The sequence below is a fragment of the Pristiophorus japonicus genome, chromosome X (genome assembly GCF_044704955.1).
Source record: "Pristiophorus japonicus isolate sPriJap1 chromosome X, sPriJap1.hap1, whole genome shotgun sequence".
NCBI lineage: Eukaryota > Metazoa > Chordata > Chondrichthyes > Pristiophoridae > Pristiophorus > Pristiophorus japonicus.
Genome location: NC_092010.1, coordinates 1,896,912 through 1,917,638, shown reverse-complemented (window position 1 = coordinate 1,917,638; position 20,727 = coordinate 1,896,912). Strand labels below are relative to the sequence as shown.

General features: G+C 55.9%; 1 protein-coding gene across 1 annotated transcript in view; it reads right to left on the bottom strand.

Moving 5' to 3' along the window:
- The window catches only part of LOC139240824 (sodium/potassium-transporting ATPase subunit alpha-3), a 258,910-nt gene extending 254,116 nt beyond the window's left edge, over nucleotides 1-4,794 (bottom strand). Inside the window, exon 1 of the mRNA XM_070869308.1 lies at nucleotides 4,704-4,794. Coding sequence (XP_070725409.1) covers nucleotides 4,704-4,751 — 48 coding nt within the window. The 5' untranslated portion in view covers nucleotides 4,752-4,794. The remainder of the gene's footprint in view (nucleotides 1-4,703) is intronic.
- Nucleotides 4,795-20,727: the final 15,933 nt, after the last annotated feature.

Below are 20,727 nucleotides of genomic sequence, written 5' to 3'. Positions count from 1 at the left end.
CCAGTACTGAGGGAGCGCCGCACTGTCGGAGGGGCAGTACTGAGGGATCGCCGCACTGTCGGAGGGGCAGTACTGAGGGATCGCCGCACTGTCGGAGGGGCAGTACTGAGGGAGTGCCGCACTGTCGGAGGGGCAGTACAGAGGGAGCGCCGCACTGTCGGAGGGCCAGTACTGAGGGAGTGCCGCACTGTCGGAGGGGCAGTACTGAGGGAGTGCCGCACTGTCGGAGGGGCAGTACTGAGGGAGCGCCACACTGTAGGAGGGGCAGTACTGAGGGAGTGCCGCACTGTCGGAGGGGCAGTACTGAGGGAGTGCCGCACTGTCGGAGGGGCAGTACTGAGGGAGCGCCACACTGTAGGAGGGGCAGTACTGAGGGAGTGCCGCACTGTCGGAGGGGCAGTACTGAGGGAGCGCCACACTGTCGGTGGGGCAGTACTGAGGGAGTGCTGCACTGTCGGAGGGGCAGTACTGAGGGATCACTGCACTGTTGAAGGGGCAGTATTGAGGGAGTGTCGCACTGTTGGAGGGCCAGTACTGAGGGAGCGCTGCATTGTCAGAGGTGCCATCTTTCAGATGAGACGTTAAACTAAGACCCTGACTGCCCTCTCAGGTCGATGTAAAAGATTCGATTGGCACCATTTTGAAAAGATCAGGGGAGTTATCCTCGGTGTCCTGGGGCCAAAATTTATCCCTCAATCAACATAACAAAACCAGATTATCTGGTCATTATCACAGTGCTGTGTGTGGGAGCTTGCTGTGCACAAATTGGCTGCCGCGTTTCCTGCATTTCAACAGTGATGGTTCAAAAAGTCCTTGATTGGCTGGAAAGCGCTTTGGGACGTCCTGAGGTAGTTAGAGGCGCTATATAAATGCAAGTCTTTCTTTAGTCTAACACCCACTGTGACATTATAAAACCCACGATCCTGACGCCTGTTACTGTGGCAGCCTGTGTGTCATGGTCTGTAGTGTGCTGGTAGATCTGAATCTGTTATTTAGACCCTTGCACATTCTCTGACCCTGCATATCCTGCACCAATCCTCTCCAGTTACTGGCTTTTGGTCCATGCCAATTGTGTTCAAACAATTAACATAACATAAGAACATAAGAAATAGGAGCAGGAATTGGCCATTTGGCCCTCGAGCCTGCTCCGCCATTCAATAAGATCATGGCTGATCTGATCATGGACTTCCCTGCCCGCTCCCCATAACCCCTGACTCCCTTATCACTAAAAAATCTGTCGATCTCCACCTTAAATACATTCAATGACCCAGTCTCCACAGCTCTGTGGGGCAGAGAATTCCAGTTTTACAACCCTCTGAGAGAAGAAATTCCTCCTCACCTCAGTATTAAATGGGCGGTTCCTTATTCTGAGACTATGTTCCCTAGTTTGTGTTTCCCCATGAGTGGAAACATCCTCTCTGCATCCACCTTGTCGAGCCCCCTCATTATCTTATAAGTTTCGATAAGATCACCTCTCATTCTTCTGAGCTCCAATGTGTATAGGCTCAACCTCCTCAACCTTTCCTCATAAGACAACTCCCTCATCTCAGGAATCAACCCGGTGAACCTTCTCTGAAGAGCCTCCAATGAACGTATATCCCTCCTTAAATACGGAGACCAAAACTGCACGCAGTACTCCAGGTGTGGCCTCACCAATACCCTGTACAGTTGTAGCAGGACTTCTCTGTTTTTATACTCCATCCCCCTTTGCAATAAAGGCCAAGATTCCATTGGCCTTCCCGATCACTTGCTGTACCTGCATGCTGACTTTTTGTGTTTCATGCACCAGGACCCCCAGGTCCCTCTGCACTGCGGCACTTTGCAATCTTTCTCCAACTACTTGCATTTATATAAATGCCTTTAACGTAGTAAAACATCCGAACGTGCTTCGCAGAAGCGTTATCATATCAATTTTGACACAGCCACATCAGGAGGTATTTGGACAGGTGATCAAAAACGTGGTTAAAGAGGGCTGTGTAAAGGAGGAACGAGAAGCACAGAGGTTTAGAAGTTTACAGCACGGAAGGAGGCCGTTTCGGCCCATTGTGTCCGCGCCGGCCGACAAAGAGCCACCCAGCCTCATCCTACTTTCCAGCTCCAGGTCCGTAGCCCTGTAGGATACGGCACTTCAAGTGCACATTCAAGCATTTTTTAAATGTGGTGAGGGTTTCTTTCAGGCCGTGAGTTCCAGACCCCCACCACCCTCTGGGTGAAAACATTTCCCCTCAAGTCCCCTCTAAACTTCCCCCCAATTATTTTAAATCTATGCCCCCTGGTTGTTGACCCCTCTGCCAAGGGAAACAGGTCCTTCCTATCTACCTGGCCTAGGCCCCTCATCATTTTATACACCTCAACAAGGTCACTGTAGGAGGCTGCGGGATTTTACAAGAGGCACTCCTGGCAGGTATCAGGAGCGCTGGAACAGGAAATCTCCCCCAGTATGTCAATCATCGTTAAACTCATTGTTGTACCAGCGAGAGAGGGAGGGAGTCCCAGAGCTTGTGGCCCAGGCAGCCGAAGGCACGGCCACCGATGGTGGAGCGATTATAATCAGGGTACTCAGGAGGGCAGAGTTAGAGGAGTGCAGACATCTCGGGGGGTTGTGGGGTTGGAGGAGATTACAAGATAGGGAGGGGGCGAGGGCGACGGAGGGATTTGTAAATAAGGATGAGAATTTTTAATTCAAGGCGTTGCTTCACCGGGAGCCAATGTAGGTCATAAGAACATAAGAAATAGGAGCAGGAGTAGGCCATATGGCCCCTCGAGCATGCTCCGCCATTTAATACGATCACGGCTGATCTGATCATGGACTCAGGTCCACTTCCCCACCCGCTCCCCATAACCCCTTATCCCCTTATCGGTTAAGAAACTTGTCTATTTCTGTCTTAAATGTATTCAATGTCCCAGATTCCACAGCTCTCTGAGGCAATAATTTCCACAGATTTACAACCCTCAGAGAGAAGAAATTCCTCCTCACCTCAGTTTTAAATGGGCGGCCCCTTATTCTAAGATTATGCCCTCTAGTTCTAGTGTCTGCTATCAGTGGAAACATCCTCTCTGCATCAACCTTGTCAAGTCCCCTCATAATTTTACACGTTTCGATAAGATCACCTCTCATTCTTCTGAATACCAATGAGTAGAGGCCCAACCTCCTCAACCTTTCCTCATAAGTCAACCGCCCTCATCCCCGGGATCAACCTAGGTCGGCGATTGCAGGGGGCGATGGGTGAGCGCGACTTGGTGTGAGTTAGGACACGGGGCTGCCGAGTTTATTGTCAGACCCTGACCGTGCGAGGGTTGCAAGAGGTGCCCAGTGTTTGGGGGACAGTGAGGCCAACCTGGGGGCTCGGATTTAAAGCCACTCAGCTGTCTCTAGTCCACACTTCAGTCCCGGCCCGTGCGACTGTACAGCAGCTCATTCGAGCTACTGCTTGCTGGAGAATTCACAAAGTGCCCCTGGGACGGACGGAATGTTCCGGCAATCAGTTCCCCCGTTCACTGGCACTCAGCTACAGCGCGCCCTAATCTTTCCACAGGCGTCAGAAATATTCCACTTATCGGAGACAGTGACCTTGTGAAAGGAATCGGGAGTTCTGAACTGGAGAGGGAACGGGGAGAGATAGAGAGACTGAGAAGGAAAGAGAGAGAGAAAGATAGAGACAGAGAGACAGAGAGAGAGAGAGAGAAAGTGAGAGACAGAGAGAGAGGCAGAGAGAGAGAGACAGATAGAGAGAGAGACAGAGACAGAGAGAGAGAAAGTGAGAGACAGGGAGACAAAGAGCAAGAGGGTCAGAAACAGAGAGATCAGGAGACAGATCGAGTGAGAAAGGCAGAGAGAGTGAGCGACAGAGAACGAGAGAGAGACAGAGAAAGGGAGTCAGATAGTGAGCGAGGAAGACAAAGAGAGAGAGAGAGAGACAGAGAGTCAAAGATATTGAGAGACAGAGAGAGAGGGACAGAGAGCAAGATAGATAGAGTGGGGCAGAGAGAGAGGGAGAGAGACAGTGAGAGAGAGCAACAGAGAGAGAGTGAGAGACAGAGAGAGAGACAGACAGAGAGAAACAGACAGAGAGAGTGAGAGAGAGCGAGAGAGAGAGTGAGAGAGAGCAACAGAGAGAGAGTGAGAGACAGTGAGAGAGAGAGACAGAGAGAGAGAGACAGAGAGAGAGAGAGACAGAGTGAGAGAGTGAAGGGGAGACAAAGTGAGAGAGTCATAAAGTGAGAGAGAGACAGACGGAGAGAGAGACACAAAGAGAGAGACACAAAGAGAGAGACAGAGCGAGTGTGAGAGTGACTGGGAGAGACAGGGAGAGAGACAGAGAGAGTGAGTTTAGAGAGAGACAGAGAGAGAGGGAGAGTTTGAGAGAGACGGAGATAGACAGAGAGATAGAGACAGAGAGAGAAAGAAAGTGTGAGGGGAGAGGGAGACGAGAGAGGAGGAGGAGGTGGGTATGAAAGGGAGAGAAGCAGAGACAGACACAGACAGAGTGTGTGAGTATGTGAGAGAGAGGGAGAGGTGCAGAGAGTACGGACATGGGCCGACAGAGGGAGAGTGGCTGGGAGCTGGGAGGAGTGACACACTGAGACAGGGAGCGGGCTGAGGGAGACAGTTCTGATGCTCTGTTACCCTTGGCTCCTGCCCAGCCCGGGAATTGCCCCTGAACCTGCTGCCCACACTCAGTGTGGCGAGTGAACACACGTACCTGGTCACTGATGAGGGTCAGGTCTGGGCTGCTCTCCTTGGTGGTCATCTCTCACTCTGTCTCTTCCCCAAACAAGGAAATGATCCGTGCTTTATTTCCTCTCGGCTTAGATCTCTGGTGCTAACTGGTAACCAGGTCATGTGACACCCCGCCTGAGCTTCCTGCATTGAAAGCAGATCAGCATAGCATGCCAGTCTCTCTCTCTCATCAGGTGCCAGCTGTACCACAGTGGCTGGCACTCTTGCCAATGAGTCAATGGGTGTGAGCCCTGCTCCAGAGACTCGGGCACAAAACCCAGCCCGACACTCCCAGTGCCAGTACTGAGGGCCCACTGCACTGTCGGATTGGGCAGTACTGAGGGAGGGCTGCACTGTCAGAGGGGCAGTACTGAGGGAGTGCTGCACTGTCGGAGGGGCAGTACTGAGGGAGTGCTGCACTGTCAGAGGGGCAGTACTGAGGGAGTGCTGCACTGTTGGAGGGGCAGTACTGAGGGAGTGTTGCACTGTCGGAGGGGCAGTGCTGAGGGAGTGTTGCACTGTCGGAGGGGCAGTACTGAGGGAGTGCTGCACTGTCAGAGGGGCAGTACTGAGGGAATGCTGCACTGTCGGACGGGCAGTGCTGAGGGAGTGTTGCACTGTCGGAGGGGCAGTACTGAGGGAGTGCTGCACTGTCGGGGGGCAGTACTGAGGGAGTGTTGCACTGTCGGAGGGGCAGTACTGAGGGAGTGCTGCACTGTCAGAGGGGCAGTACTGAGGGAGTATTGCACTGTCAGAGGGGCAGTACTGAGGGAGTGCTGCACTGTCGGAGGGGCAGTACTGAGGGAGTGTTGCACTGTCGGAGGGGCAGTACTGAGGGAGTGCTGCACTGTCGGAGGGGCAGTACTGAGGGTGTGCTGCACTGTCAGAGGGGCAGTACTGAGGGAGTGCTGCACTGTCGGAGGGACAGTACTGAGGGAGGGCTGCACTGTCAGAGGGGCAGTACTGAGGGAGTGCTGCCCTGTCGGAGGGGCAGTACTGAGGGAGCGCAGCACTATCGGAGGGACAGTTCTGAGGAGCAGCGCACTGTCGGAGGGGCAGTACTGAGGGAGTGCTGCACGGTTGAAGGGGCGGTACTGAGTGAGTGCCGCACTGTCGGAGGGGCAGTACTGAGGGAGCACCGCACTGTCGGAGGGGCAGTACTGAGGGAGCCCTGCACTGTCGGAGGGGCAGTACTGAGGGAGTGCCGCACTGTCGGAGGGGCAGTACTGAGGGAGCACCGCACTGTCGGAGGGGCAGTACTGAGGGAGCGCAGCACTATCGGAGGGGCAGTACTGACGGAGCGCCGCACTGTCGGAGGGGCAGTACTGATGGAGCGCCGCACTGTTGGAGGGGCAGTACTGAGGGAGCGCCGCACTGTCGGAGGGGCAGTACTGAGGGGCAGTACTGAGGGAGCGCTGCACTGTCGGAGGGGCAGTACTGAGGGTCTACCGCACAGTCGGAGGGGCAGTACTGAGGGAGTGCCGCACTGTCGGAGGTTCCGTCTTCCAGATCAGGCATTAACCGAGGTCCCGTCTGCCCTCAGGTGAATGTAAATGGACCACAGCCAGTATTTGGAAGAAGAGCAGGGGAGATAGCGCCAGTGTTCCGGGACAATATTTATGACTCAACCAACATCACTAGGAAACAGATTATCTGGTCATTATATCATTGCTGTTTGTGGGATCTTGCTGTGGACAAATTTACCACCGTGTTTCCAATGTTACAACAGTGACTACACTTGAAATATTACTCACTTGGATTGGAAAGATTTTTGGGACATTCTGCAGAGTTAAAAGCCACTATCGAAAGGCAGGTTCCATTTCCTGAGGAAGTGTGAGATTCCACGGGAGTGTGAGGGGGTGTGAGGGGCTGAGGGAATGTTAGGAGGTGTGAGGGGGGTGTGAGTGAGTGTGAGTGAGTGTGAGTGAGTGTGAGGCCATGTGAGGGTGGTATGAGGGGGTTTGAGGGGGTGAGTGAGTGTGAGGGAGTGTGACAGGGTGTGAGGAAATGTGAGGGACTGAAAGAGTATGAGGGAGTGTGAGGGAGAGTGAGGAAGTGCGAGGGAGTGTGAAGGAGTGTGAAGGAGTGTGAAGGAGTGTGAGAGAGTGTGATTGAGTGTGAGTCAGTGTGAGGGAGTATGAGGGAGTATGAGGGAGTATGAGGGGGTGTGAGGGGGTGTGAGGGGGTGTGAGGGGGTGTGAGGGGGTGTGAAGGGTTGTGAAGGGTTGTGAGGGAGTGTGAGGGAGTATGAGGGAGTATGAGGGGATGTGAGGAAGTGTGAGGAGGTGTGAGTGAGTGTGAGGGAGTGTGCTGGAGTGTGATTGAGTGTGAGGGAGTGTCAGGGAGTATGAGGGGATGTGAGGGTGTGTATGAGAGTGTGAGGGAGTGTGAGTCAGTGTGAGGGAGAATGAGGGGGTGTGAGGGAGTGTGAGGGGGTGTGAAGGGTTGTGAGGGAGTGTGAGGGAGTGTGAAGGGGTATGAGGGAATGTGAGGGAGTGAGAGGGGGTGTGAGGAAGTGTGAGGGGGTGTGAGGGGGTGTGAGTGAGTGTGAGGGGATGTGCGTGAGTTTGAGGGGGTGTGAGGGAGTGTGAGGGAGTGTGAGTGATTTTGAGAGAGTGTGAAGGGATGTGAGGGACGAGGGAGTGTGAGGGCATGTGAGGGAGTGTGAATGAGTGTGAGAGGCTGTGAGGGATTGTGAGGGAGTGTGAGGGAGTGTGAGGGACTGAGGCAGTGTGAGGATGTGTGAGGAAATGTGAGGGTGTGTGAGGGAGTGTGAGTGGGTGTGAGGGAGGGTGAGGGAGTGTGAGGGGTGTGAGGGACAGAAGGAGTGTGAGTGAGTGTAAGCCAGTGTCAGGAATGGATGGAGTGTGAGGAACTGTGAGTGAGTGTGAGGGATGGAGGCAGTGCGAGTGTGCGAGTGAGTGTGAGGGAGTGTGATGGAGTATGAATGGGTGTGAGGGAGTGTGAGTGGATGTGAAGGAGCGTGAGGGGAGAGTGAGGGAGAGTGAGGGAGAGTGAGGGAGTGTGAGGGGGTGTGAGGGGGTGTGATTGAGTGTGAGGGGGTGTCAGGGAGTATGAGGGGATGTGAGGGTGTGTGAGAGAGTGTGAGGGAGTGTGAGTCAGTGTGAGGGAGTATGAGAGGGTGTGAGAGAGTGTGAAGGGGTGTGAAGGGTTGTGAGGGAGTGTGAGGGAGTGTGAGAGGGTGTGAGAGGGTGTGAGGGAGTGTGAGGGGGTGTGAGGGAGTGTGAGGGAGTGTGAGGGGTGTGAGGGGTGTGAGGGGTGTGAGGGGTGTGAGGGGTGTGAGGGGGTGTGAGGAAGTGTGAGGAGGTGTGAGTGAGTGTGAGGGACTGAAAGAGTGTGAGGGGGTGTGAGGGAGAGTGAGGAAGTGCCAGTGAGTGTGAGAGAGTGTGAAGGGGTGTGAGTGAGTGTGAGGGGGTGTGCGTGAGTGTGAGGGGGTGTGCGTAAGTGTGAGGGGGTGTGAGGGGATGTGAGGGAGAGTGAGGAAGTGTGAGTGATTGTGAGAGAGTGTGAGGGGATGTGAGGGACTGAGGGAGTGTGAGGGCATGTGAGGGAGTGTGAATGAGTGTGAGAGACTGTGAGGGATTGTGAGGGATTGTGAGGGAGTGTGATGGACTGAGGCTGTGTGAGGATGTGTGAGGGAATGTGAGGATGTGTGAGGGAGTGTGACTGGGTGTGAGGGAGGGTGAGGGATGGAGGGAGTGCGAGTGTGCGAGTGAGTGTGAGAGAGTGTGAGGTTGTGTGAGGTTGTGTGAGGGGGGTGTGGGTGAGTGTGAGGGAGTGTGATGGAGTATGACTGGTTGTGAGGGAGTGTGAGTGGATGTGAAGGAGCGTGAGGGGAGAGTGAGGGGGTGTGAGGGAGTGTGATTGAGTGTGATTGAGTGTGAGGGAGTGTGAGGGAGTGTGAGGGAGTGTGAGAGGGTGTGAGGGAGTGTGAGGGGGTGTGAGGGGGTGTGAGGGGGTGTGAGGGGGTGTGAGGGGGTGTGAGGGGGTATGAGGGAGTGTGAGGGCGTGTGAGGGGTGTGAGGAAGTGTGAAGAGGTGTGAGTGAGTGTGAGGGACTGAAAGAGTGTGAGGGGGTGTGAGGGAGAGTGAGGAAGTGCGAGACGGTGTGAGGGAGTGTGAAGGAATGTGAGGGAGTGTGATTGAGTGTGAGGGGGTGTGAGGGAGCGTGAGGGGGTGTGAGGGAGCGTGAGGGACTGAAAGAGTGTGAGGGGGTGTGAGGGAGAGTGAGGAAGTTTGAGGGAGTGTGAAGAAGTGTGAGGGAGTGTGATTGAGTGTCAGGGAGTGTGAGGGAGTGTCAGGGAGTATGAGGGGATGTGAGGGTGTGTGCGAGAGTGTGAGGGAGTGTGAGTCAGTGTGAGGGAGTATGAGGGGGTGTGAGGGAGTGTGAGGGGGTGTGAAGGGTTGTGAGGGAGTGTGAGGGAGTGTGAAGGGGTATGAGGGAATGTGAGGGAGTGAGAGGGGGTGTGAGGAAGTGTGAGGGGGTGTGAGGGGGTGTGAGGGGGTGTGAGTGAGTGTGAGGGGATGTGCGTGAGTTTGAGGGGGTGTGAGGGAGTGTGAGGGAGTGTGAGTGATTTTGAGAGAGTGTGAAGGGATGTGAGGGACGAGGGAGTGTGAGGGCATGTGAGGGAGTGTGAATGAGTGTGAGAGGCTGTGAGGGATTGTGAGGGAGTGTGAGGGACTGAGGCTGTGTGAGGATGTGTGAGGAAATGTGAGGGTGTGTGAGGGAGTGTGAGTGGGTGTGAGGGAGGGTGAGGGAGTGTGAGGGGTGTGAGGGACAGAGGGAGTGTGAGTGAGTGTAAGTCAGTGTCAGGAATGGATGGAGTGTGAGGAACTGTGAGTGAGTGTGAGGGATGGAGGCAGTGCGAGTGTGCGAGTGAGTGTGAGGGAGTGTGATGGAGTATGAGTGGGTGTGAGGGAGTGTGAGTGGATGTGAAGGAGCGTGAGGGGGGAGTGAGGGAGAGTGAGGGAGAGTGAGGGAGTGTGAGGGGGTGTGATTGAGTGTGAGGGGGTGTCAGGGAGTATGAGGGGATGTGAGGGTGTGTGAGAGAGTGTGAGGGAGTGTGAGTCAGTGTGAGGGAGTATGAGAGGGTGTGAGAGAGTGTGAAGGGGTGTGAAGGGTTGTGAGGGAGAGTGAGGAAGTGTGAGAGGGTGTGAGAGGGTGTGAGGGAGTGTGAGGGGGTGTGAGGGGGTGTGAGGGAGAGTGAGGAAGTGCCAGTGAGTGTGAGGGAGTGTGAAGGGGTGTGAGTGAGTGTGAGGGGGTGTGCGTGAGTGTGAGGGGGTGAGCGTGAGTGTGAGGGGGTGTGAGGGGATGTGAGGGAGAGTGAGGAAGTGTGAGTGATTGTGAGAGAGTGTGAGGGGATGTGAGGGACTGAGGGAGTGTGAGGGCATGTGAGGGAGTGTGAATGAGTGTGAGAGACTGTGAGGGATTGTGAGGGATTGTGAGGGAGTGTGACGGACTGAGGCTGTGTGAGGATGTGTGAGGGAATGTGAGGATGTGTGAGGGAGTGTGACTGGGTGTGAGGGAGGGTGAGGGATGGAGGGAGTGCGAGTGTGCGAGTGAGTGTGAGAGAGTGTGAGGTTGTGTGAGGTTGTGTGAGGGGGGTGTGGGTGAGTGTGAGGGAGTGTGATGGAGTATGACTGGTTGTGAGGGAGTGTGAGTGGATGTGAAAGAGCGTGAGGGGAGAGTGAGGGGGTGTGAGGGAGTGTGATTGAGTGTGAGGGAGTGTGAGGGAGTGTGAGGGAGTGTGAGGGAGTGTGAGGGAGTGTGAGTGGGTGTGAGGGGGTGTGAGGGGGTGTGAGGGCGTGTGAGGGGGTGTGAGGGGGTGTGAGGGAGTGTGAGGGAGTGTGAGGGAGTGTGAGGGGTGTGAGGAAGTGTGAAGAGGTGTGAGTGAGTGTGAGGGACTGAAATAGTGTGAGGGGGTGTGAGGGAGAGTGAGGAAGTGCGAGACGGTGTGAGGGAGTGTGAAGGAATGTGAGGGAGTGTGATTGAGTGTGAGGGGGTGTGAGGGAGCGTGAGGGACTGAAAGAGTGTGAGGGGGTGTGAGGGAGAGTGAGGAAGTTTGAGGGAGTGTGAAGAAGTGTGAGGGAGTGTGATTGAGTGTCAGGGACTGTCAGGGAGTGTCAGGGAGTATGAGGGGATGTGAGGGTGTGTGCGAGAGTGTGAGGGAGTGTGAGTCAGTGTGAGGGAGTATGAGGGAGTATGAGGGGGTGTGAGGGAGTGTGTGGGGTTGTGAAGGGTTGTGAGGGAGTGTGAGGGAGTGTGAGAGGGTGTGAGGGAATGTGAAGGGGTGTGAGGGAGTGTGAGGGAGTGTGAGGGAGTGTGAGGGAGTGTGAGGGGGTGTGAGGAAGTGTGAGGGGGTGTGAGTGAGTTTGAGGGACTGTGAGGGAGTATGAGGGACTGAGGCTGTGTGAGGGATGTGAGGGAATGTGAAGGTGTGTGAGGGAGTGTGAGTGGGTGTGAGGGAGGGTGAGGGATTGTGAGGGGTGTGAGGGACAGAGGGAGTGTGAGGGGTGTGAGGGACAGAGGGAGTGTGAGTGAGTGTGAGGAATGGAGGGAGTGTGAGGAAGTGTGATGGAGTGTGATGGAGTGTGATGGAGTGTGATGGAGTGTGATGGAGTGTGAGGTAGTGTGAGGTAGTGTGAGTGGATGTGAAGGAGCATGAGGGGAGTGTGAGGGAGACTGAGGGAGTGTGAGGGGGTGTGAGGGTCTGTGAGTGAGCATGAGCAGGTATGAGGGAGTGTGAGGTGATGTGAGGGGGTGTGAGAGAGTGTGAGGGAGTGTGAGGGAGTGTGAGGGGTGTGAAGGGATTTGAGTGAGAGTGAGGGAATGTGAGGGAGTGTGAGGGAGGGAGGGGAGTGTGAGAGAATGTGAGGGAGTGTGAGGGTATGTGAATGGGTGTGAGGGAGTGTGAGGGACGGAGTGATTGTGAGGGGGTGAAGGAGTTTGAGGTGGTATGACGCTCTGTGACGGAGTGTGAGGTGCTATGAGGGACTGTAGGAGTGTGAGGGTGTGTGAGTGAGTGTAAGGGGGAGTGATGGGGAGTGAGTGGGTGTGAGGGAGTCTATGTGAGAGTGAGAGGAATGTGGGTGTGTGAAGGATTGTGAGGGACTGAAGGAGTGTGAGAGAATGTGAGGGAGTCCGAGGGAGTATGAGTGAGTGTGAGAGGGTGTGAGGGGTTTGGAGGGAGAGTGAGTGAGCCTGAGGTAGTGTGAGACAGTGTGAGGAGGTGTGAGGATGTGTAAGTGAGTGTTAGCGAGTCTGAAGGATTGCGAGTGAGTGTGAGGGAGTGTGAGGGGTGTGAGGGATTGTGAGGGAGCGTGAGGGGATGTGAGGGAGTGTGAGGTACTGAGGTAGTGTGAGTGGGTGTGAGGGAGTGTGAGTGAGTGTAATGGAGTGTAAGGTGGTGCGAGTGAGTGTGAAGGGTGTGAGGGAGTGTGAGGAAGTGTGAGGGGGTGTGAGGGAGTGTGAGTGAGTGTGAGGGAGAATGAGGGACTGAGTGATTGTGAAGGTGTGTGAGGGTGTGTGAGTGTGTGAGGGTGTGTGATGGGGTGTGAGGGGGTGTGAGGGGGTGTGAGAGGGTGTGAGGGACTGAGATAGTGTGATTGAGTGTGAAGGAGTGCGAGATGGTGAGGGCTTGTGAGAGAGTGTGATAGATTGAGAGAATGTGGGCGTATGTGAGGGACTGAGGGTGTGTGAGGGAGTGTGAGGGAGTGTGATTGAGTGTGAGGGACTGTGAGGGAGTGTGGGGAGTGTGAGGGTTTGTTAGGGGGTGTGAGGGAGTGTGAGGGAGTATGAGGGGGTGTGAGGGAGTGTGGGTGAGTGGGCAGCAGTGTGACAGAGTGTGCGGGAGAGTGCGGGAGTGTGAGGGTGCGTGAGGGAGTGTGGGAGATGTGTGGGAGTGTGAGGTAGTGTGAGGGGGTGTGAGGGGTGTGAGATGTTGTGAGGGAGTGAGGGGTGTGTGAAGGTGCGTGTGAGGGAGTGTCAGGGAGTGTCAGGGGATGTGAGCATGTGCGAGGGAGTATGAGGGGGTGTGAGGGAGTGTGAGAGAATGTGAGTGAGTGTGAGGTCGTGTGCGAGAGTGTGAGGTGGTGTGAGGGAATGCGGCTGTATGAGGGAGAGTGAGTGAGTAAGGGGGTGTGAGGCAGTGTGAGGGAGTGTGAGGGAGTGTGAATGAATGTGAGAGAGTGTGAGGGGGTGTGAGGGACTGAGGGAGTGTGAGTGCGTGAGTGTGAGGGGGTGTGAGGGACTGAGGTAGTGTGATTAAGTGTGAGGGAGAGTGACGGACTGAAGGGGTGTGGGGGAGTGTGAGGAATTATGAGTGAGTGTGAGGGGGTATGAGGGACTGAGGGTGTGTGAGCGAGTGTGAGGGATGGAGGGAGTGTGAGGGAGTGTCGGGGTGTGTGTGGGGATGTGTCGGTTGTGAGAGAGTGTGAGGGAGTGTGAGTCAGTGTGAGATAGTGAGAGGAGGTGTGAGGGAGTGTGATGGAGTGTGAGGGGGTGTGAGGGATTGTGAGGGACTGAGGGAGTGTGAGCGAGTGTAAGCGAGTATGAACAAATGTGAGTCAGTGTGAGGGACTGTGAGGGGGTGTGAGGGGGTGTGAGGGACTGAGTGAGTGAATGAGTGAGTGTGAGGGAGTATGAGGGACTGAGGTAGTGTGATTAAATGTGAGGGAGAGTGGGGGACTGAGGGGGTGTAGGGGAGTGTGAGGGATTGTGAGGGATTATGAGGGAGTGTGAGGGAGTGTGAGGGAGTATGAGGGACTGAGGCTGTGTGAGTGAGTGTGAGGCATGGAGGGAGTGTGAGAGAGTGTGAAGGAGTGTCAGGGAGTGTGTGGGGATGTGAGGAGTGTGAGAGAGTGTGAGGGAGTGTGAGTCAGTGTGAGGGAGTGTGAGGGGATGTGAGGGATAGTGAGGGACTGAGGGAGTGTGAGCAAATGTGAGGGAGTGTGAGGAGGTGTGAGGGAGTGTGAGGGTGTGTGAGGGAGTGTGAGGGAGTGTGAGGGAGTGTAAGCGAGTGTGAACAAATGTGAGTCAGTGTGAAGGAGTGTGTGGTGGTGTGAGGGAATGTGAGGTGATGTGAGGTGATGTGAGGGAGTGTGAGGGGGTGTGAGTTAGTGAGAGGGTGTGTGAGGAAGTGTGAGGGAGTGTGAGGGAGTGTGAGGGAGTGAGGGAGGGCGAGGAATGGAGGGAGTGTGAGGGAGTGCGAGGGAGTGTGAGTGGTGTGAGAGGATGTGAGTGGGTGTGAGGGAGTGTGAGGGAGTGTGAGGGAGTGTGAGGGAGTGTGAGGGAGTGTGAGGGGGTGTGATGGAGTGTGAGGGGGTGTGAGGGAGTGTGAGGGAGTGTGAGGGGGTGTGAGGGAGTGTGAGGGAGTGTGAGGGAGTGTGAGGGAGTGTGAGGGAGTATGAGGGAGTGTGAGGGAGGGAGGGGAGTGTGAGGGGGTGTGAGAGAGTTTGAGGAACTGTGAGGGACAGAGGGTGTGTGAGGGAGTGAGGGACTGAGTGATTGTGAGGTGGTGTGAAGGAGTTTGAGCTGGTGTGAGGGAATGAGTGAGTGTGAGGGAATGAGTGAGTGTGAGGGAATGAGTTAGTGTGAGGAAGTGTGAGGGGGTGTGAGGGAGTGTGAGGCGGTGTGAGGGAGTGTAAGTGAGTGTGAGTGAGTGTGAGGGGTTGTGAGGGCATGTGAGGGGGTGTGAGTGGGTGTGAGGGAGTGTGAGGGCGAGTGAGGGGGTGTGAGGAGGCGTGAGGGGTTGTGAGGGATTGTGAGGGATTGTGACGGGGTGATGGAGTGTGAGAGAGTGTGAGGGACTGAGGGAGTCTGAGGGAGTGTGTGAGTTTGAGGGTGTGTGAAGGGGTGTGAGGGAGTGTGAGGGGCTTAGAGGGACTGAGGGAGTGTGAGGGGGTGTCAGTGAGTGTGAGAGTGATTGACGGAGTGTGAGGGAGTGTGATGGAGTGTGAGGGGAGCTGAGGGACTGAGGGAGTGTGAGCGAGTGTAAGCGAGTATGAACAAATGTGAGTCAGTGTGAGGGAGTGTGAGGGGGTGTGAGGGAGTGTGAGGGAGTGTGAGGGAGTGTGAGGGGGTGTGAGTGACTGAGGGAGTCTGAGTGAGTGTGAGGGAGTGTGAGGGACTGAGGTAGTGTGATTAATGTGAGGGAGAGTGGGGGACTGAGGGGGTGTAGGGGAATGTGAGGGATTGTGAGGGAGTGTGAGGGAGTATGAGGGACTGAGACTGTGCGAGTGAGTGTGAGGCATGGAGGGAGTGTGAGAGAGTGTGAAGGAGTGTCAGGGAGTGTGTGGAGATGTGAGGAGTGTGAGAGAGTGTGAGGGAGTGTGAGTCAGTGTGAGGGAGTGTGAGGGAGTGTGAGGGGATGTGAGGGAGTGTGAGGGACTGAGGGAGTGTGAGCGAGTGTGAGCAAATGTGAGGGAGTGTGAGGAGGTGTGAGGGAGTGTGAGGGAGTGTGAGGGAGTGTGAGGGAGTGTGAGGGAGTGTGAGGGAGTGTGAGTCAGTGTGAGGGATTGTGAGGGATTGTGAGGGACTGAGGGAGTGTGAGTGAGTGTAAGCGAGTGTGAACAAATGTGAGTCAGTGTGAAGGAGTGTGTGGTGGTGTGAGGGAATGTGAGGGGGTGTGAGGGAGTGTGAGGGGCTGTGAGGGGGTTTAAGGGGGTGTGAGGGGGTGTGAGGGGGTGTGAGAGTGTGTGAGGGATGTGAAGGTGGGTGAGGGGGTGTGAGGGGATGAGAGGGGGTGAGAGGTAGTGTGCAAGAGTGTTAGGGGGTGTGAGGGAATGAGGGAGTGTGAGGGGGTGTGAGGGAGTGTGGGAGTGTGATGTGGTGTGAGGGGGTGTGAGGAATTATGAGGGAGTGTGAGGGAGTGTGAGGGAGTGTGAGGGAGTGTGAGGGAGTGTGAGGGAGTGTGAGGGGGTATGAGGGACTGAGGCTGTGTGAGTGAGTGTGAGGCATGGAGGGAGTGTGAGAGAGTGTGAAGGAGTGTCAGGGAGTGTGTGGGGATGTGAGGAGTGTGAGAGAGTGTGAGGGAGTGTGAGTCAGTGTGAGGGAGTGTGAGGGGATGTGAGGAATAGTGAGGGACTGAGGGAGTGTGAGCGAGTGTGAGCAAATGTGAGGGAGTGTGAGGAGGTGTGAGGGAGTGTGAGGGAGTGTGAGGGAGTGTGAGGGAGTGTGAGGGAGTGTGAGGGAGTGTGAGGGGATGTGAGGAATAGTGAGGGACTGAGGGAGTGTGAGCGAGTGTGAGCAAATGTGAGGGAGTGTGAGGAGGTGTGAGGGAGTGTGAGGGAGTGTGAGGGAGTGTGAGGGGGTGTGAGGGGGTGTGAGGGGGTGTGAGGGGGTGTGAGGGGTTGTAAGGGGGTGTAAGGTGGTGTAAGGGGGTGTGAGGGGTGTGAGGGGGTGTGAGAGAGTGTGAGGGAGTGTGGGGGTGTGAGGGGGTGTGAGGCAGTGTGAGGGAGTGTGAGGGAGTGTGAATGAATGTGAGAGAGTGTGAGGGGGTGTGAGGGACTGAGGGAGTGTGAGTGTGTGAGTGTGAGGGGGTGTGAGGGACTGAGGTAGTGTGATTAAGTGTGAGGGAGAGTGACGGACTGAAGGGGTGTGGGGGAGTGTGAGGAATTATGAGTGAGTGTGAGGGGGTATGAGGGACTGAGGGTGTGTGAGCGAGTGTGAGGGATGGAGGGAGTGTGAGGGAGTGTCGGGGTGTGTGTGGGGATGTGTCGGTTGTGAGAGAGTGTGAGGGAGTGTGAGGGGATGTGAGGGATAGTGAGGGACTGAGGGAGTGTGAGCAAATGTGAGGGAGTGTGAGGAGGTGTGAGAGAGTGTGATGGAGTGTGAGGGAGTGTGAGGGAGTGTGAGGGAGTGTGAGGGAGTGTGAGTCAGTGTGAGGGATTGTGAGGGACTGAGGGAGTGTGAGTGAGTGTAAGCGAGTGTGAACAAATGTGAGTCAGTGTGAAGGAATGTGTGGTGGTGTGAGGGAATGTGAGGGGGTGTGAGGGAGTGTGAGGGGCTGTGAGGGGGTTTAAGGGGGTGTGAGGGGGTGTGAGAGTGTGTGAGGGAGTGTGAATGTGGGTGAGGGGGTGTGAGGGGATGAGAGGGGGTGAGAGGTAGTGTGCAAGAGTGTTAGGGGGTGTGAGGGAATGAGGGAGCGTGAGGCGGTGTGAGGGAGTGTGGGAGTGTGATGTGGTGTGAGGGGGTGTGAGTGAGTGTGAGTGAATGGGGAGGAGTGTGAGGGAGTTGAGTGAGTGTGAATGGGTGTGAGTGGGTATGAGTGGATGTGAGGATGTATGAGGGAGTATGAGGGAATGTGATGGAGTGTGAGGGACTAAGGGAATGTGAGGAGGTGTGAGGGAGTGTGAGGGTGTGTGAAGGGATGAGAGGGAGTGTGTGAGGGAGCATGAGGACGTGTGAGGGGGTGTGAGAGATGGACGGAGTGAGGGGGCTGTGAGTGACTGTAAGTTTGTGTGAGGGACGGAAGATGAGTGAGGGAGTGTGAGGGACGGAGGGAGTGTGAGGGAGTGTGAGGACATGTGAGGGGATGTGACAGAGTGCGAGGGAGTGTGAGGGTGAATGAGGGTGTGTGATGGGGTAAGAGGGAGTGTGAGGGGGTGTGAGGGAGCATGAGTGAGAATAAGGGAGTGTGAAGGACGGAGGGAGTGTGAGTGAATGTGAGTAAGTGTAAGTGAATGTGAGGGATGGAGGAAGTGTGTGGGAATGTGAGGGGGTGTGAGGACAGAGGGAGTGTGAGGGAATGTGATGGAGTGTGAGTGGGAGTGAGGGGGTGTGACAGAGTGCGAGGGATTATGAGTGAGTGTGAAGGAGAGTTGGGGGTGTGAAGGGATGTGAGGGAGTGTGAGGGAGGGTGAGGGATGGAGTGTGAGGGAGTGTGAGGAATGTGAGGGAAGTGTGAGGGAATGTGAGGGAGGGTGAGGGATGGAGGGAATGTGGGGGAGTGTGAGGGGGTGTGCGTGGATGTGAGGGAGTGTGTGGGGAATGTGGGGGAATGTGAGGGAGTCTAAGGGGGTGCAAGGTAGTGTGAGGGAGTATAAGGGTGTAGGAGGGGATGTGAGGGGGTGTGAGAGAGTGTGAGGAGGTGGGAATCAGCGTGAGGGAGTGTGAAGGGAGTGAGAGAGAGTGACAGAGTGTGAGGGACGCAGGGAGTGTGAGAGAGTGTGAGTGGTGTGATTAAGTGTGAGGGAGAGTGGGGGACTGAGGGATTGTGAGGGAGTGTGAGGGGGTATGAGGGACTGAGGGTGTGCGAGTGAGTGTGAGGGATGGAGGGAGTGTGAGGGAGAGTGAAGGAGTGTCAGGGAGTGTGTGGGGGTTTGAGGAGTGTGAGAGGGTGTGAGGGAGTGTGAGTCAGTGTGAGTCAGTGTGAGGGAGTGTGACGGAATGTGAGGGAATGTAAGGTGATGTGAGGGAGTGTGAGTTAGTGAGAGGGTGTGTGAGGGAGTGTGAGGGAGTGTGAGGGAGTGTGAGGGAGTGAGGGAGGGCGAGGAATGGAGGGAGTGTGAGGGTGTGCGAGGGAGTGTGAGTGGTGTGAGAGGATGTGCGTGGGTGTGAGGGAGTGTGAGGGAGTGTGAGGGGGTGTGATGGAGTGTGAGGGGGTGTGAGGGAGTGTGAGGGGGTGTGAGGGAGTGTGAGGGAGTGTGACGGAGTATGAGGGAGTATGAGGGAGTATGAGGGAGTATGAGGGAGGGAGTGGAGTGTGAGGGGGTGTGAGAGAGTTTGAGGAACTGTGAGGGACAGAGTGTGTGTGAGGGAGTGAGGGACTGAGTGATTGTGAGGGGGTGTGAAGGAGTTTGAGCTGATGTGAGGGAATGAGTGAGTGTGAGGGAATGAGTGAGTGTGAGGGAGTGTAAGTGAGTGTGAGTGAGTGTGAGTGAGTGTGAGGGGTTGTGAGGGCATGTGAGGGGGTGTGAGTGGGTGTGAGGGAGTGTGCGGGCGAGTGAGGGGGTGTGAGGGGTTGTGAGGGATTGTGAGGGATTGTGAGGGGGTGATGAGGAGTGTGAGAGAGTGTGAGGGACTGAGGGAGTCTGAGGGAGTGTGTGAGTTTGAGGGTGTGTGAAGGGGTGTGAGGGAGTGTGAGGGGCTTAGAGGGACTGAGGGAGTGTGAGGGGGTGTCAGTGAGTGTGAGAGTGATTGACGGAGTGTGAGGGAGTGTGATGGAGTGTGAGGGGGTATGAGGGAGTGTGAGGGGGTGTGAGTGGGTGTGAGTGGGTGTGAGGAGGTGTGAGTGACTGAGGGAGTCTGAGTGAGTGTGAGGGAGTGTGAGGGACTGAGGTAGTGTGATTAATGTGAGGGAGAGTGGGGGACTGAGAGGGTGTAGGGGAATGTGAGGGATTGTGAGGGAGTGTGAGGGAGTACGAGGGACTGAGACTGTGCGAGTGAGTGTGAGGCATGGAGGGAGTGTGAGAGAGTGTGAAGGAGTGTCAGGGAGTGTGTGGAGATGTGAGGAGTGTGAGGGAGTGTGAGTCAGTGTGAGGGAGTGTGAGCAAACGTGAGGGAGTGTGAGGGAGTGTGAGGGATGTGAGGGCGTGTGAGAGCGTGTGAGGGAGTGTGAGGGATTGTGAGGGACTGAGGGAGTGCGAGCGAGTGTAAGCGAGTGTGAACAAATGTGAGTCAGTGTGAAGGAGTGTGTGGTGGTGTGAGGGAATGTGAGGGGGTGTGAGGGGGTGTGAGAGAGTGTGAGGGAGTGTGGGGGTGTGAGGGAGTGTGAGGGAGTGTGAGGGAGTGTGAGGGAGTGTGAGGGAGTGTGAGAGTGGGTGAGGGGGTGTGAGGGTGTGAGGGTGGGTGAGGGGGTGTGAGGGGGTGTGAGGGGGTGTGAGGGGGTGTAATGGAGTGTAAGGTGGTGCGAGTGAGTGTGAAGGGTGTGAGGGAGTGTGAGGAAGTGTGAGCGGGTGTGAGGGAGTATGAGGGACTGAGTGATTGTGAGGGGGTGTGAGGGTGTGTGAGGGTGTGTGAGGGTGTGTGAGGGGGTGTGAGGGGGTGTGAGGGGGTGTGAGGGGGTGTGAGGGGGTGTGAGGGGGTGTGAGGGGGTGTGAGGGACTGAGATAGTGTGATTTAGTGTGAAGGAGTGCGAGATGGTGAAGGCTTGTGAGAGAGTGTGATAGATTGAGAGAATGTGGGCTTATGTGAGGGACTGAGGGTGTGTGAGTGAGTGTGAGGGAGTGTGATTGAGTGTGAGGAACCGTGAGGGAGTGTGGGGAATGTGAGGGTTTGTTAGGGGGTGTGAGGGAGTGTGAGGGAATGTGTGACTGTGTGAGGGAGTGTGAGGGGGTGTGAGGGGGTGTGAGGGAGTGTGAGTGAGTGGGCAGCAGTGTGACAGAGTGTGCGGGAGTGTGAGAGTGCGTGAGGGAGTGTGGGGGATGTGAGGGGGTGTGAAGGAGTTTGAGCTGGTGTGAGGGAATGAGTGAGTGTGAGGGAATGAGTGAGTGTGAGGGAGTGTAAGTGAGTGTGAGTGAGTGTGAGGGGTTGTGAGGGCATGTGAGAGGGTGTGAGTGGGTGTGAGGGAGTGTGAGGGCGAGTGAGGGGGTGTGAGGGGTTGTGAGGGATTGTGAGGGATTGTGAGGGGGTGATGAGGAGTGTGAGAGAGTGTGAGGGACTGAGGGAGTCTGAGGGAGTGTGTGAGTTTGAGGGTGTGTGAAGGGGTGTGAGGGAGTGTGAGGGGCTTAGAGGGACTGAGGGAGTGTGAGGGGGTGTCAGTGAGTGTGAGAGTGATTGACGGAGTGTGAGGGAGTGTGATGGAGTGTGAGGGGGTATGAGGGGAGCTGAGGGACTGAGGGAGTGTGAGCGAGTGTAAGCGAGTATGTACAAATGTGAGTCAGTGTGAAGGAGTGTGAGGGGGTGTGAGGGAGTGTGAGGGGGTGTGAGTGGGTGTGAGTGAGTGTGAGGAGGTGTGAGTGACTGAGGGAGTCTGAGTGAGTGTGAGGGAGTGTGAGGGACTGAGGTAGTGTGATTAATGTGAGGGAGAGTGGGGGACTGAGGGGGTG